A 12,405-nucleotide genomic window follows, 5' to 3' on the forward strand; every position below is an offset into this window, starting at 1 on the left:
ATTACACAAACTGTCACTCCAAGCCAGGAAATGCCTGGAAGATCATTCCAATTGATAGTGACAATAATAGTTAACACTCATCCTTACCTGCCAAGACTATGCTGCAGCTATTATGGAAACTACTGTGGATGCCTCGGTGGTTGTGAAGGTGCTGCGGCTACGGAGGCTTAGGGCGTGGCTACTGTGGGGACTCTGGAGGTCCAGGACAGATCACCGAGTACGGTCAGGGTAGGCATGGATATGGCTGCTGTCATCCATTGTGCGTGAAAAAGCTCTATAGCTTCTACTGAAAACCTTGATCACGTAAAACAATTCCCCAGAGAGTCAGCAGCTCAATTTCCAATGATAAGAAATCCTCTTCTTTTCAGCTGGAGTTTGTAAGGGATGATCCCCTCTCCATTGCTGAGGAGCCCTCCACCGCTTGTCACTCCAAACACAGGGGTCAGCCTGTGTCCACCCCATGTATCAGATTTCCTGGGCATCTTAAACGAGTGCTTGAATTACAAATGTCAGCTCCTTGCACGACTCCTGCATCCGTATCTTACAATGCTAACATTTTCACTTTTTCAACAAATCTTAATCTTCCTTTAAAAAACAATAGTGGTTAATTAACACTGATAGGAAGCCTGCCGCTCAGGCAGTGCGCCAAGTACCTCGCATATGTGAACTCACTGGATCGTCATAACACATTATTATTATTTTCACTTTACAGATGAGGCCTGGAGAAGAGAATTACCTTATTCTGGGTCTCTCACAGCGGGAAATGGCTCAAACTCAACACGATGTTCTAATCCAAGGAGCCGAGAAGCCATGTCCCAGGTACCTGTTGGCTTCTGCTCTCGTGAGTTAGAATGTCTCCTCTTTTGGGCTTTCTGGCCTCTCCAGGATCCAGAACTAACCCCAGGCACCTCAGCCCAGAAGCCCAACGGGTTCCCCCCAGAAAACAGACAGAAGTCAGACTCAGAACAAAAACAAGATTTTTATTTGTGAAGCTTGAGGGCTGGTGAGGGAGAGGAAGAGGAGAGAGGCTCCTATGATGGCACCTCTCCCCTCACCTCACCAAGTGCATTTCTAATGGACCGGAGCGTCTGACCGAGGCAACCTCAGGAAGGAGGGGTCTGGATCCCACAGCGCATGTTAGCTGGAACAGCAACGTCTGAAAAGAGAAACCAAGGGTGAATCTACAGGGCCCCAGCTGGCCTAACTGGGACCCAGAAATCCTAAGAGCCCTTTTCTTTGGGAAACTGGAGTTCTGTCCCTGAACCTCCTCCTCCCCCAGACCCAGGAGTCCGGGCCCCCAGCCCCTCCTCTCTCAGACCCAGGAGTCCGGGCCCCCAGCCCCTCCTCTCTCAGACCCAGGAGTCCGGGCCCCCAGCCCCTCCTCTCTCAGACCCAGGAGTCCGGGCCCCCAGCCCCTCCTCTCTCAGACCCAGGAGTCCAGGCCCCCAGCTCCTCTTCCCTCAGACCAGGAGTCCAGGCCCCCAAATACTCACCTATCTGCTTAGGCTTGGGCAAGTTCAGGTTGTCCATGACCTTGATGAACTCTTCACAGCTGAGGGTGAGCCGAGGGTTCAAAGTCCTCTCCTCCTCCACAGTGGACACTGTGAGCCCTAGTGGCCAAGGTTTGGGGAGGATTGTCCACCGGTTCAGTGCCTTGGGACTCTCAGGACTACACTTCCCAGAAGGCTTTGGGGTGCCTCTCTGGCCTGGGACTAACAAGCCGTTCACAGAATGTTCCTGAAATTGCTTTCCCTCAACAGGCCATATGGGAAATGTAGTTTCTCACAGTTCCCTAAGCTCTATAAAGAGGTCCTACGAAAACCCATGCCCTCTGGAATTCTAGGTGTCATGGTTTCTACAGTCACACTCAGTACCCATAAGCACTCGACCATTCGGGCCAGCAGAACTTCTGGGAATTGTAGTCCCATGCCCCATGAGGATTACAGTAGTTTGTTTCTCCCTGTCAAACAGTAGTAAATTATGTCAGTCCCATGCCTCTTCCAGGAAGCCCTCACCATGGTAATCATGAGCAGGGTAGATCAGACAGTCTCCTGGAAGTGTGAAGATCTTTTCGTGGACCGAGTGGTACAAGGTCTTAGCACAGCCTAGAGAGGGAAAGCTCAGAGGTCAGTGGCTCAAGAGGACAAGGGAGGCACCTTAGCCGCTCCCCTTAAGAAAAGGGTGGAGGTAGCTAAACCCTCTCCCTCATTTCCTGCCAGTACCCCCTTGTATCTAGGTAGAGAAGGAGAGGGAAGGGTGTTCTAGGCAGATGGAATGGCACATGGAAAGAATTGGGGAATGGTGACAAATTCAACACAGGTGTAAATGAGGTTGAGCTGAGACACTGAAGTACCAAGGAATTGGCCCTCACTGCGCAGACGCCATGAAAGGGTCTGGGCAGGGAAGGTGGACTAGAAGGTAAGAAGCTGAGGGCATGAGACCAAGGAGGAGAATGGCGCCACGGTTCCAGCAAGAAGCCCCGAGTCCTAAACCCTTCCATTTCATAACTGCTTTGGGAGTGGATAAGGGCGAGCATAGGAGCCTCAGAGAGAAAAGGACAGAGACTGAGATGGAGAGAGAGAGAGAGAGAGGGAAGAGGAAGCAAGAGGCAGCCGGGGGATCTGGTTACCCACTACCAGCTCAGAGCGGCTCTCTATCCCCTCTCACCCAGGCTAGCCCTCCTCCCGCAAGGCAACTCAATCCTCCCAACCTAGAGTCAACCCCACATTCTCATCTCTCCCCGCCCCCCGACCATCTCTCTCACAAACACACACACACACACACACACACACACACACACACACACTCATACACTCACTCAAAGGACAACCAAATCTTGTGATTCTGAAACTCCCCTCTCACAGAAAAATCCCTGAATCTAAGTGTCCCCAGCAGCTAAACCCAGAATGCAACAGCCCCCCAGCAATCAAACCACTGACTTTAACAACTTCCCAGCAGTAAACTCCAGAACAGGACTCCACAAGCCCAGGCCCCGCCACATCTCCAGCAGCTAAACCCCTCATGGGGCTTTAAAATATGGCCACAAACTCTTTGACACTTCAAAACTTAACACTAATTCCCTTCACCTTTGACTTAGTGGTCTGGATTAAGGGACTTGGATCTAATAAGATATTGCAGAAATGACAGAAATTAACTTAGGAAACTAGGTCATTAGAAAAATTAGGGCTCCTGCCCTGACTGGTCTGATTCAGTGGACTGAGAGCCAGCCTGCAAACCAAAGTGTCGCTGGTTAGATTCCCCGTCAGGGCACATGCCTGGGTTTCAGGCCAGTGCCCAGCAGGGGGCGCACGAGAGGCAACCACATATTGGTGTTTCCCTCCCTTTCCCTCTCTCTAAAAATAAATAAATAAAATATTTTTTTAAGAAAGAAAGAAAGAGAGAAAGGAAAGAAAGAAAAATTAGAGCTACTGCCCTGACTGGTGTGGCTCAGTGGATTGAGTGCTGGCCTGAGAGCCAAAAGATTGCTGGTTCAGTTCCCAGTCAGGGCAGATGCCTGGGTTGCTGGCCAGGTCCCCGGTTTGGGGGGTGTGAGAGGCAACTAGTCAATGTATCTCTCACAGACTGATGTTTCTCTCCCTCTTTTTCACCCTCCCTTCCTCCCTCTCTAAAAGTAAATAAATAAAATCTTTTTTTTTTTTTAATTAGGGCTCCATCCTGTCTCTCTCTTCCTCTCTTTCTGATCATTCCCTTTGGGACAATCCAGCTGCCAGGTTGAGATGGCCCATAAACAGCCCCACAGAGAGGTTCACGAGGGGAGGAACTGAGGCCTCCCGCCCACAACCAGGGCCAGCTTGCCAGCCATGCAAGGGAGCCTCCAGCCCCAGGCAAGCCTTCAGATGACTGCAGCCCACAGCCTCAGCTTGACTGCAACCTCATGAGAGACCCTGAGCCAAAACCACCACCTAGCTAAGCTGCTTCCAGAGTCTTAACTCTCAGAAACCGTGTGAGAACCTACATGTTAATCATTGTTTTTAAGCCACTCATTTCTGGGGTAACTTCTTTCACAGCACTAGATAATGAACTCACCTCTGAACCTAACAGTCCCCTAGCAACTAAACCCCTCAATCTAACTGTTCCCTTATCAGCTAACCTCTGAGTCTAAATCGACCCCCCCTCCAAAGCTAAACGCCTTGAATTTAACCCTGAGCCCCTAAACGTTTAACACTCATTCATTCATTCTTGCAACTGAGACTTACAACCCTGGCGCACTCATAACTGTACTAAGACCTCAGGCTGAGAGAAGGGGCCTGAGACCTTGCTGGAAGTCCGTTCGCCCACACCCTCGGATGAGCAGGGCATCTCCGGTGAAGGCCATGCTGTGATCATTCAGGACAAAGGTGACACAGCCCGCGGTGTGGCCAGGGCTGGCTCGGGTCTCCAAAGCCTGGCAGGAGGGAAAGTACAGACAGTCACCAAGGAGCCAATGGCTCTGCCCTCCTGGTGAAACTATTCCAGGGTCACGTCTATTGAGAGATAACTAATTTTGTAAAAAAAACTAAATTAGATTTCCAGGCTTAGATCTCACACCAGCGTAAACTCCAAATGAATTAAAGGCAAGAACATAAAACCATAAAACTGTGACAGCAACTAAAGTACAAATGAATATATGACCTGTGGTTAGGGAGTAACACTCAAATGTGATCTCTAATGTCGTAAATCATTAAGGAAAAGATCAATGGTTTGACTTTAAATCAGTGAAGTTTTGCAATGACAAAAATATCACAAACAAATCTTGAAGGGAACAAACAAGCTGGGGAGTGTATTTATAACACATATACAACATGGTGGTTAGTATACTTCATAAGCAATCACCTCTTGCAAATCAATAAGAAAAAGATAAGCATACTAATAAAAATGTAAAATACTAACCAGTCATTAAAAGTTATCATTAAAATAAAATTTAATGATGATAAACATAAATATTTAATGACATGAAAATGTTTAATATCCAGTAGGTGCAAAAAAGCAAGTTACAAAGCCACCTGAACAGTGTCATCTTTTATAAAATGTATTCATGAACTCTAAATGTGTATTTTGTTCTTTTTCTTATATCATCCTTTTTTTTAAAAAAAGTGAACATGTAACTCTATAATTACAAATAAAACACAAAATTCAGGACACATTACAGATCTAAATATAAAAAACACTAAAATTGTAGAAATAAATATAGAGGGTGTGTCTGTCTCTTCTCTTCTCTCTCTCTCTCTCTCTCTCTCTCTCTCTCTCTCTCTCTCTCTCTCTCTCTCTCGGTTAAGGGTCCTGGCCAGGTAGCTCAGTTGGTCAGAGCATCATCCTGATTCACCAAAGCTGCAGGTTTGATCCCCATCAAGGCACATACAAGAATCACAAGTAAGTGGAACAAATCAATGTTTCTGTCTCCCTCTTTCTCTCTGAAATCAATAATAAATAAATGAAATCATTAAAAATCTTGAGGTAGAAAAGGTTTTTCTAAGCATGATAGAAAATTCAGAGGCCATAAGGAAAAAGTGACAGACGTGGGCACAGAGTTTAACTTCATTATAGAAAAGTACAAAATCAGAGTTAAAAGACAAAAAAAACCCTCAGAGGTAATAGTAATTAGCAGCATGTATAAGAAACTATTATAAAGTGTGAATAGCCATAACATATACACAGCTCCTAAGAACCCCCAAAAGAAAATGGGCAAAATAAAAAAACAAAAGAGGCAATTCATAGAAGAAAAAACAAAGTCATAAAACATCTGAAAAGATGTTTGGCCTCCCTTAAAAGGAAGAAGGGAACGGTAAGAGTTAAATTTAAAAACCTTTACTTTCTACCTACCAGATTGGCAACCATCAGTTACTCAGGGTGCTTGCGGAAAGCCCTTACATTTCCGGGGATGTGGGTACAACCCACACAGCCATGTCTGAGCTCCATTTGCAGGGTCTTTCATCTCAAATGTCCATACTTTCTGATCTCCGAAGCCACTTCCAAGATTGCCGTTAAGAACCCTGGACATGCCCTGGATGGTGTGACTCAGTTGGGCAACGTCCAGCAAAGCAAAGGGTCACCTGTCCGGGCACATGCCTGGGTTGCAGGTTGGGTTCCCAGTCAGGGTGTGTGTGAGAAGCTGATTGATGTTTCTCTCTCTCTCTCCCCCTCCTTCCCTACCCTTTTCCTTCTCTCTCTCTCTCTCTTAAAAACAAACAAAAACACAAAAAACCACATGCAAAACCTGGACACAAAAATGCCATCCCAGAGATCATCATTATTTAAATCTCCACACTCAAGTCAGGGAAGCAAATGTCAGGAAAAAAATTATTACCCCAATGATTTCATTTCTGAAACTACCTGCATCAACTAAACTCCACTCTAAAGGGATCAGTGCAAGCTCACTCACCTTGTGGTTTCCACAGCCCACACTGCCCCCTACTGGCAAGTAAGTTCCGGGATTCATTTCCATTCCGTCCCAAGGGATTTTTTTTGTGTTTTTTGGTTTTTTTTTGCATCATTATTCAAAGTATTACCATGCATTTTTTCTATTCCCTCTCAAAAACCCAAAATATAATTTTCAGTTGGAGCTAAATACTCTGAACCTCCATAAGCTAAACTTTTTCTCTTTTCTGGAAACAAAATAAGATGACATGATGGATGGATATATAAGGTGTACACTGTAAAATTTTTTTCCAACTTTTCTGTATGCTTGAAATTTTTAAAAAATATTGGGGGATAAAAGACTTGTTCCACAATTCAAATATTTAACTTCAAATAGGAAGAAGTATGGAAATCCTTTTGTTGGGCACATGATGATCAATTAAATCAGAATCTCAAAAATGGGCCCTGGCTGGTGTGGCTCAGTGGATTGAGCACAGCCTGCAAACCAAAGTGTCACCGGTTTGATTCCCAATCAGGGCACATGTCTGGGTTGCAGGCCAGCCCCCCGTAGGGGGTGCATGAGAGGCAACCACACATTGATGTTTCTCCCTCTTTTTCTCCTCCCTTCCCCTCTGTCTAAAAATAAATAGAATCTTTTAAAAAAAAATCTCAAAAATGAGACCTGGGAAAGTAGAGTCTTGAGAAGTACCCTTCTCAATCAACACATTTAACAGGAAAGACTAACTCCCCAAATCTCCTCATGGGACATAAAATATTCACGTCTCCATGACTGCTTATTTAAGCAGAAAATTCATTCCACCATGAAACCATCTGAATCTGGCCCACTATGGGTGTAAAATGTACAGCCAACTCAAAAAACTGTTGGACAGCTTCTCCTACAGCTAAACATACGTCAGCTCTGTGACCAACCATGTCAACTCCTTGGAATTGAGGGTAATAGCAACCAAGAGATCTGTACAAGAATCTTCATAGTAGTGCTATTCATAATCGCCCAAAACTGGAATCAGCCAGCAAAAGAAGAGTGGATGGACTGTCATAAATTCACAGACTGAAATGCTCTACATCGAGGTCAGCAAGCTATGGCTGATGTGCTAAATTGGGCCTGCCGCCTGCTTTTGTAAGGCCTCCAAGTTAAGGATGGTTGTTACACTTTTTCATGGTTGGAAAAAAAAAAAATCAAAGTAAGAATGATTGTTTCATGACATGTGAAAATGACTGAAATTAAAATTTCAGTGGTCATAAATAAAGTTGTACTGGAACACAGTCATGCTTATTCATTTATGCACCATCTATGGCTGCTTTCATACCAAGAGAATTGAGTGGTCACAACAGAGACCATAAGACCTGCAAACGAAAACATACTTACTAACACCCAGGCTGGTGTGGCTCAGTGGGTTGGGTGTCATCCCGCAAAGCAAAAAGTCCCTAGTTTGATTCCTGATCAAGGCACATGCCTGGGTTGCAGCCCGATCCCAGCTTGCGGCGCGTGAGAGAGGCAACCAGTCGATGTTTCTCTCCCTCTTTCTCCCTCCCTTCTCCTCTCTCTAAGAATAAATAAAATCTTTATTTTAAAAAAAGATTTTAGATTTTATTTATTTATAGAGAGAGGGGAAGGGAAAGAGAAAGAGAGGGAGAGAAACATCAATATATGGTTGCCTCTCACACGCCTCCTACTGGAGACCTGGCCTGCAACCCAGGCATGTGCCCTGACTGGGAATTGAACTGAAAACACTTTGGTTTGGAGGCTGGCACTCAATCCCCTGAGCCACACCAGTCAGAACAATAAATAAAATCTTTTAAAAAATTATTTATTCTCTGGTCCTTTACAGAAAAAGTGTGTCAATCCCTGCAATATAGCAACAAAAGGAAAGAATAACAACCATATATAACATCATGTACAATGAAAAAAGCCAGGCACAAAAGAGTACATACTATATGATTTCTGGATATAAGGTACAGAACAGGCAAAACTAATCTCTAAGATTAAGAGAGAAGAGCTCTGGCTGGTGTGGCTCAGTGGATTGCGTGTGGGTCTGTGAACCAAAAGGTTGGTGGTTCGATTCCCAGTCAGGGCATATGCCTAGGTGGCTGGCCAGGTTCCCCAGATGGGTGCCTGTCAGAGGCAACCAATCAATGTATCTCTCACACATTGATGTTTCTCTCCCTCCCTCCCTGCCCTTCAAAAAACAAAACAAAAAAAAAAAACAGAAAAATGATCCCTTGGCGGGGTGTCAATGGCCAGAAAGAGGGACACGGAAGCCTTCTGAGGTTCTGGGCTTGTTCTTTATCGGAATCTGGGAGTGGATACTCAAGTGTAAGTATGTAAAAATTTACCAAGCTGCATACGTACCATACGTGCAATTTGTAGTATATTATATATATGTTACTATTCAATTATAAAAAGTGGGGGGGGGGGGATAAGAGAAAGAGTCATCAAAGAACATGTATAAAGGACCCATGGACAAAGCCAAAGTGGGGAAGGATTGAGGGTGGAAGGTGGGGGTGGTGGAGCAGGAGAAAGTGGGGGTGGGAAAATGGAGACAACTGTACTTGCACAACAATAAAAAAATTTAAAAGAGAAAATAAGGGAGAGAAAAATGAAATGTGTCCATCTCCAACAGTTTATAAAGAATTCAGGTGCCCTGGCTGGTGTGGCTCAGCGGATTGAGTGTCGGCATGCAAACTAAAAGGTTGCTGGTTCAATTCCCAGTCAGGGCACATGCCTGGGTTCCTGGCCAGGTCTCCAGTAGGGGGCATGAGAGAGGCAACCACTCATTGATAGCTCTCTCCCTCTTTCTCCTTCCTTCTCCCTCTGTCTAAAAATAAATACATGAAATCTTTAAAAAAGAAAAAGGAAAGAAAAGAACTCAGGTGAAAACCAAACAAAACAGCAAATATTCATAATGACAGACAGTAACAAGTGTTGGCAAGGATGTGGAGGGACTGGAACTGCTGGTGGGAAGATAAAATGGTGCAGCCACTTTGAACAACAGTTTGGCATTTCCTCAGACTATTAAATATAAAGTTATCATGTGATCCAGCAATTCCATCCTGGGTATATACCCAAGGAAAATGAAAACACACGTCCACACAAAAACTTGCACATGAACATTCACAGCAGCATTATTCAAAATAGCGAAAGAATGGAAATAACTCAAATGCCTATCGATTAATGAATGGATAAATAAAATGTGGTATATCCAAAGAATGGAATATTATTTAGCAATAAAAAGAAATAAAACACTGGTAACATGCTGAAACAAGGATGAACCCTGAAAACACTATGATCAGTGACAGAAACCAGTCACAAAAGGCCACATATTGTATGATTCCACTTCTATGAAATGTCCAGAATAGGTGAATCTATAGTTAGAAGGTAGGCGGGTGGTTGCCTAAGGCAGTAAGGATGAAAGGGGGAGGGGCTGGGGTGACCGCTCAGGGGTCTGGGCTGGGGTTTCTTTCTGGAGTGATGAAAATATTCAAAAAATTAATGTGATGATGGTTGCATCACTCTGTAAATATACTAAAGTCATTGAATTGTACACTTTAAAAGGGTGACTGGGATGGTTTATGAATTAGGTCAATAAAGCTGTATCAAAAGGCAAACAGTGAAGCTAAATACACCACAGCTAAACCCTTCAACATCCTTTCACTGAAAACATCACTCATTCAGTTTAACAACGGGCTCATCTTGACAGAGTCTGACCATTTCTAACTCTTCTGAGGTTTCTCAACCCGAGAAATGTGTGTTAGCATCCGAATATTGTGTACTGTTTACATAAGTGTACAATGCAATTTGTTTACCTGCTTTCAGAAAAAAGGCTTGAAATAAAGAGGCTGTAACCATTGGAGCTAAACCCTCTGAACCCACACACAGCCCTCGTTTCAGCTCGATGCTCCGACTCAAACTACCTCCATTTAGCAAAACCCTCCAGCCTGAAGGGTGAGTCCTCACCCTGTCACCTGACATTCTGTCCCCAATGTCAGCCTAACTCTCTGCCTCTTTAGCAACTCTGATCAGAAAAAGCCTTGCCCGCTCTCTGAGGGCAACTCCTCCCAGTGCCCTGCCCACCCCTCTACCCACCCCTCTGCATTGCCCTGGGTTGAAACTCTGGCCAGAAACCTGCCGATTATGCTGTGGCAAAGAAAGGAAAGGCAGAGTAGGAATCTTCAGACCATTCTGGTGTGAGGTAATAATAGCACAGCTGGGGCCAGGGTGAGGCAAGGAGCCTAGGACGCAACATTTAAGGAGGCAAGTTCAAGGGAAGGGGCTGGCCTTGAGAGTGAGCACCTCCTCGCACACTGCACCCTCGGCGCCGCACTGGCCTGACCCTACTCCTGACCCTGGGCAACAGGCTGCTACTTCCTCCAAGAGTGGCTCTCAGAAGGCGGGGCTGGTCTTCCCTTCAGCCCCGGTCTTGGCATTCCAGCCCCCAATCAACTTTTATGGAGATGCCAGGTCAAAGGAGCTGCCCCCAAACCGAAGGAAACTGCGTAAGTGCTGTTTGCTTAAGGGGCTCGGCCAGCGACACACCTCCCCAGAGACTCTTGCCCCAGTGCCCCGCCTGGGTTAATGGCACCGTTCTCCCAGAGACAAAAGCTCAGGGTCAGGAACCCCTCCTACCCCAGGACTGAGGAACCCAGGCCCCCAGCCTCCTCTTCCCTTGAGCCCAAGTCCAGGCCACCACCCCCTCGAAGACCCAGCACCCAACTCACGAAGCGCCCGAAGTGGATGGTCTGTCCATCTTCTATGTGTAGGTCCGCCTGGGCGCCACTGAGGCGGGAGATGACAGACTGGCAACCAGGGAGTAGGGACCGGAGCAGCCCCGAGCCTGTAATGTGGTCGGCGTGGCAGTGGGTGTTCACTGGGAGAGAGAAGAGTTCAGGTCCAGGAGGGCACGGGGCACGGAGGATTCCCAGACCGCACGCCCGCCTCCCTCCGGCCAGAAGTCCAGCCAAGACTGACCGGCGTACAGCAGCCGCAGCCCCAACTCCTTGACCAGCTGAGCGTCTCGATGCGCGGTCTCCAGAACTGGGTCGATCAGAATGGCCTCTCGGGACTCTCTGTCCCCCAGGAGGTACGTGTAGGTGCAGCTCTTGGGCTCAAACATCTGGGAAGGGGGCGAAAGGGGGCCTGTAAGAGCGCAGGACCAGACCCACTCACTGGGGACCTGCGAGGCCAGGCCTCGACTCGACTTCGGTCCTCAGAGCCAGGAGCAGGAGCCCCACGCACTTCCTTCGCCCGAGTCAGGAGCCTGGGGCCCCAGCAACTTCACCAGGACCGAACCGTCCCCACTTCCTAGTGAGGCCCCGCGCCCTCTTCTGTGCAGAACCCCGGAATCCGCTTCCGAGCCCAGGGGCTCCAAGATCTCTCCGGACTTAAAGGACGCAGGTCTTCGGCCCCTGCGGCCACCCAGGGCCCAGGGATCCGCTCTCGGCCCCGCCAGCCCTCACCTGCCGTAGGAGGATGGGGGCTCCAGCCCCGCTGTGCTGGCTAAGCTGCCGCCCGGCGACCCTCAGCGCGGCCCCCGCCATCGCGCCCGCGGCCGTGTGGCGACGGAGCCCAGGCCTGCGTCCTCGGAGGGCGGGTGCTCCCGGCGCGCTGCGAGACGGGACGAGGGCCGGGCCGGCCTTAAAGGACCCAGGGCGCAGGGGCGGGGCCCGCCTTAAAGAGGCCGCGGACGCTAGGGGCGGGGGAACCGGAACGCAACCCCTGCGCGGCGGGACTGGGGGCGGAGGGAGACTTCAGAGACCCAGATAACGGCGAGAAAGGAAGAAACAGGGAGACATTCAGAGGGCTAGGGAGAGAGGCTGGGAGAAGCCCAGGCAGAGAACCCAGCAAGAGACCCCAATACACTCATAGCCCTAAGGCCATTTTATAGGAAAAGAGTGTGGTTGGCTCCTCGGTGTCAGACCAAAAAAAAAAAAAGTTAGGTTCCAGGTCACTTCAGGAACTGCTCGGTGGGTGTGTGGCTCCCAGAACAACGCTCCATCCCATTAAAGTTTATTTTTAAATTTCTAAGTATTTTT

At 47.4% G+C, this 12,405-nt stretch overlaps 1 protein-coding gene across 2 annotated transcripts; it reads right to left on the bottom strand.

The window, feature by feature from the left end:
• Positions 1 to 968: 968 nt before the first annotated feature.
• On the bottom strand, positions 969 to 12,009 carry ETHE1 (ETHE1 persulfide dioxygenase). Of its 2 annotated transcripts, XM_054588567.1 has the most exons (7): positions 11,830 to 12,009; positions 11,342 to 11,486; positions 11,092 to 11,240; positions 4,276 to 4,405; positions 2,016 to 2,105; positions 1,494 to 1,610; positions 969 to 1,156 (listed from the first exon to the last, which is right to left on the bottom strand). In XM_054588567.1, the coding sequence occupies exons 1-7, from the start codon at positions 11,908 to 11,910 to the stop codon at positions 1,104 to 1,106; spliced, it is 765 nt and encodes a 254-aa protein (XP_054444542.1). In that variant the 5' UTR covers positions 11,911 to 12,009; the 3' UTR covers positions 969 to 1,103. The 2 variants fall into 2 exon arrangements, with proteins under 2 accessions (XP_054444542.1, XP_054444541.1); XM_054588566.1 differs by lacking the exons at positions 11,092 to 11,240; positions 11,342 to 11,486; positions 11,830 to 12,009 and adding an exon at positions 5,821 to 6,034.
• Between the last annotated feature and the right edge of the window lie 396 nt (positions 12,010 to 12,405).

Source organism: Pteronotus mesoamericanus, unplaced genomic scaffold (assembly GCF_021234165.1).
Source record: "Pteronotus mesoamericanus isolate MK-2021 breed Mesoamerican mustached bat unplaced genomic scaffold, CSHL_Meso_final scaffold_137, whole genome shotgun sequence".
Classification (NCBI taxonomy): Eukaryota; Metazoa; Chordata; class Mammalia; order Chiroptera; family Mormoopidae; genus Pteronotus; species Pteronotus mesoamericanus.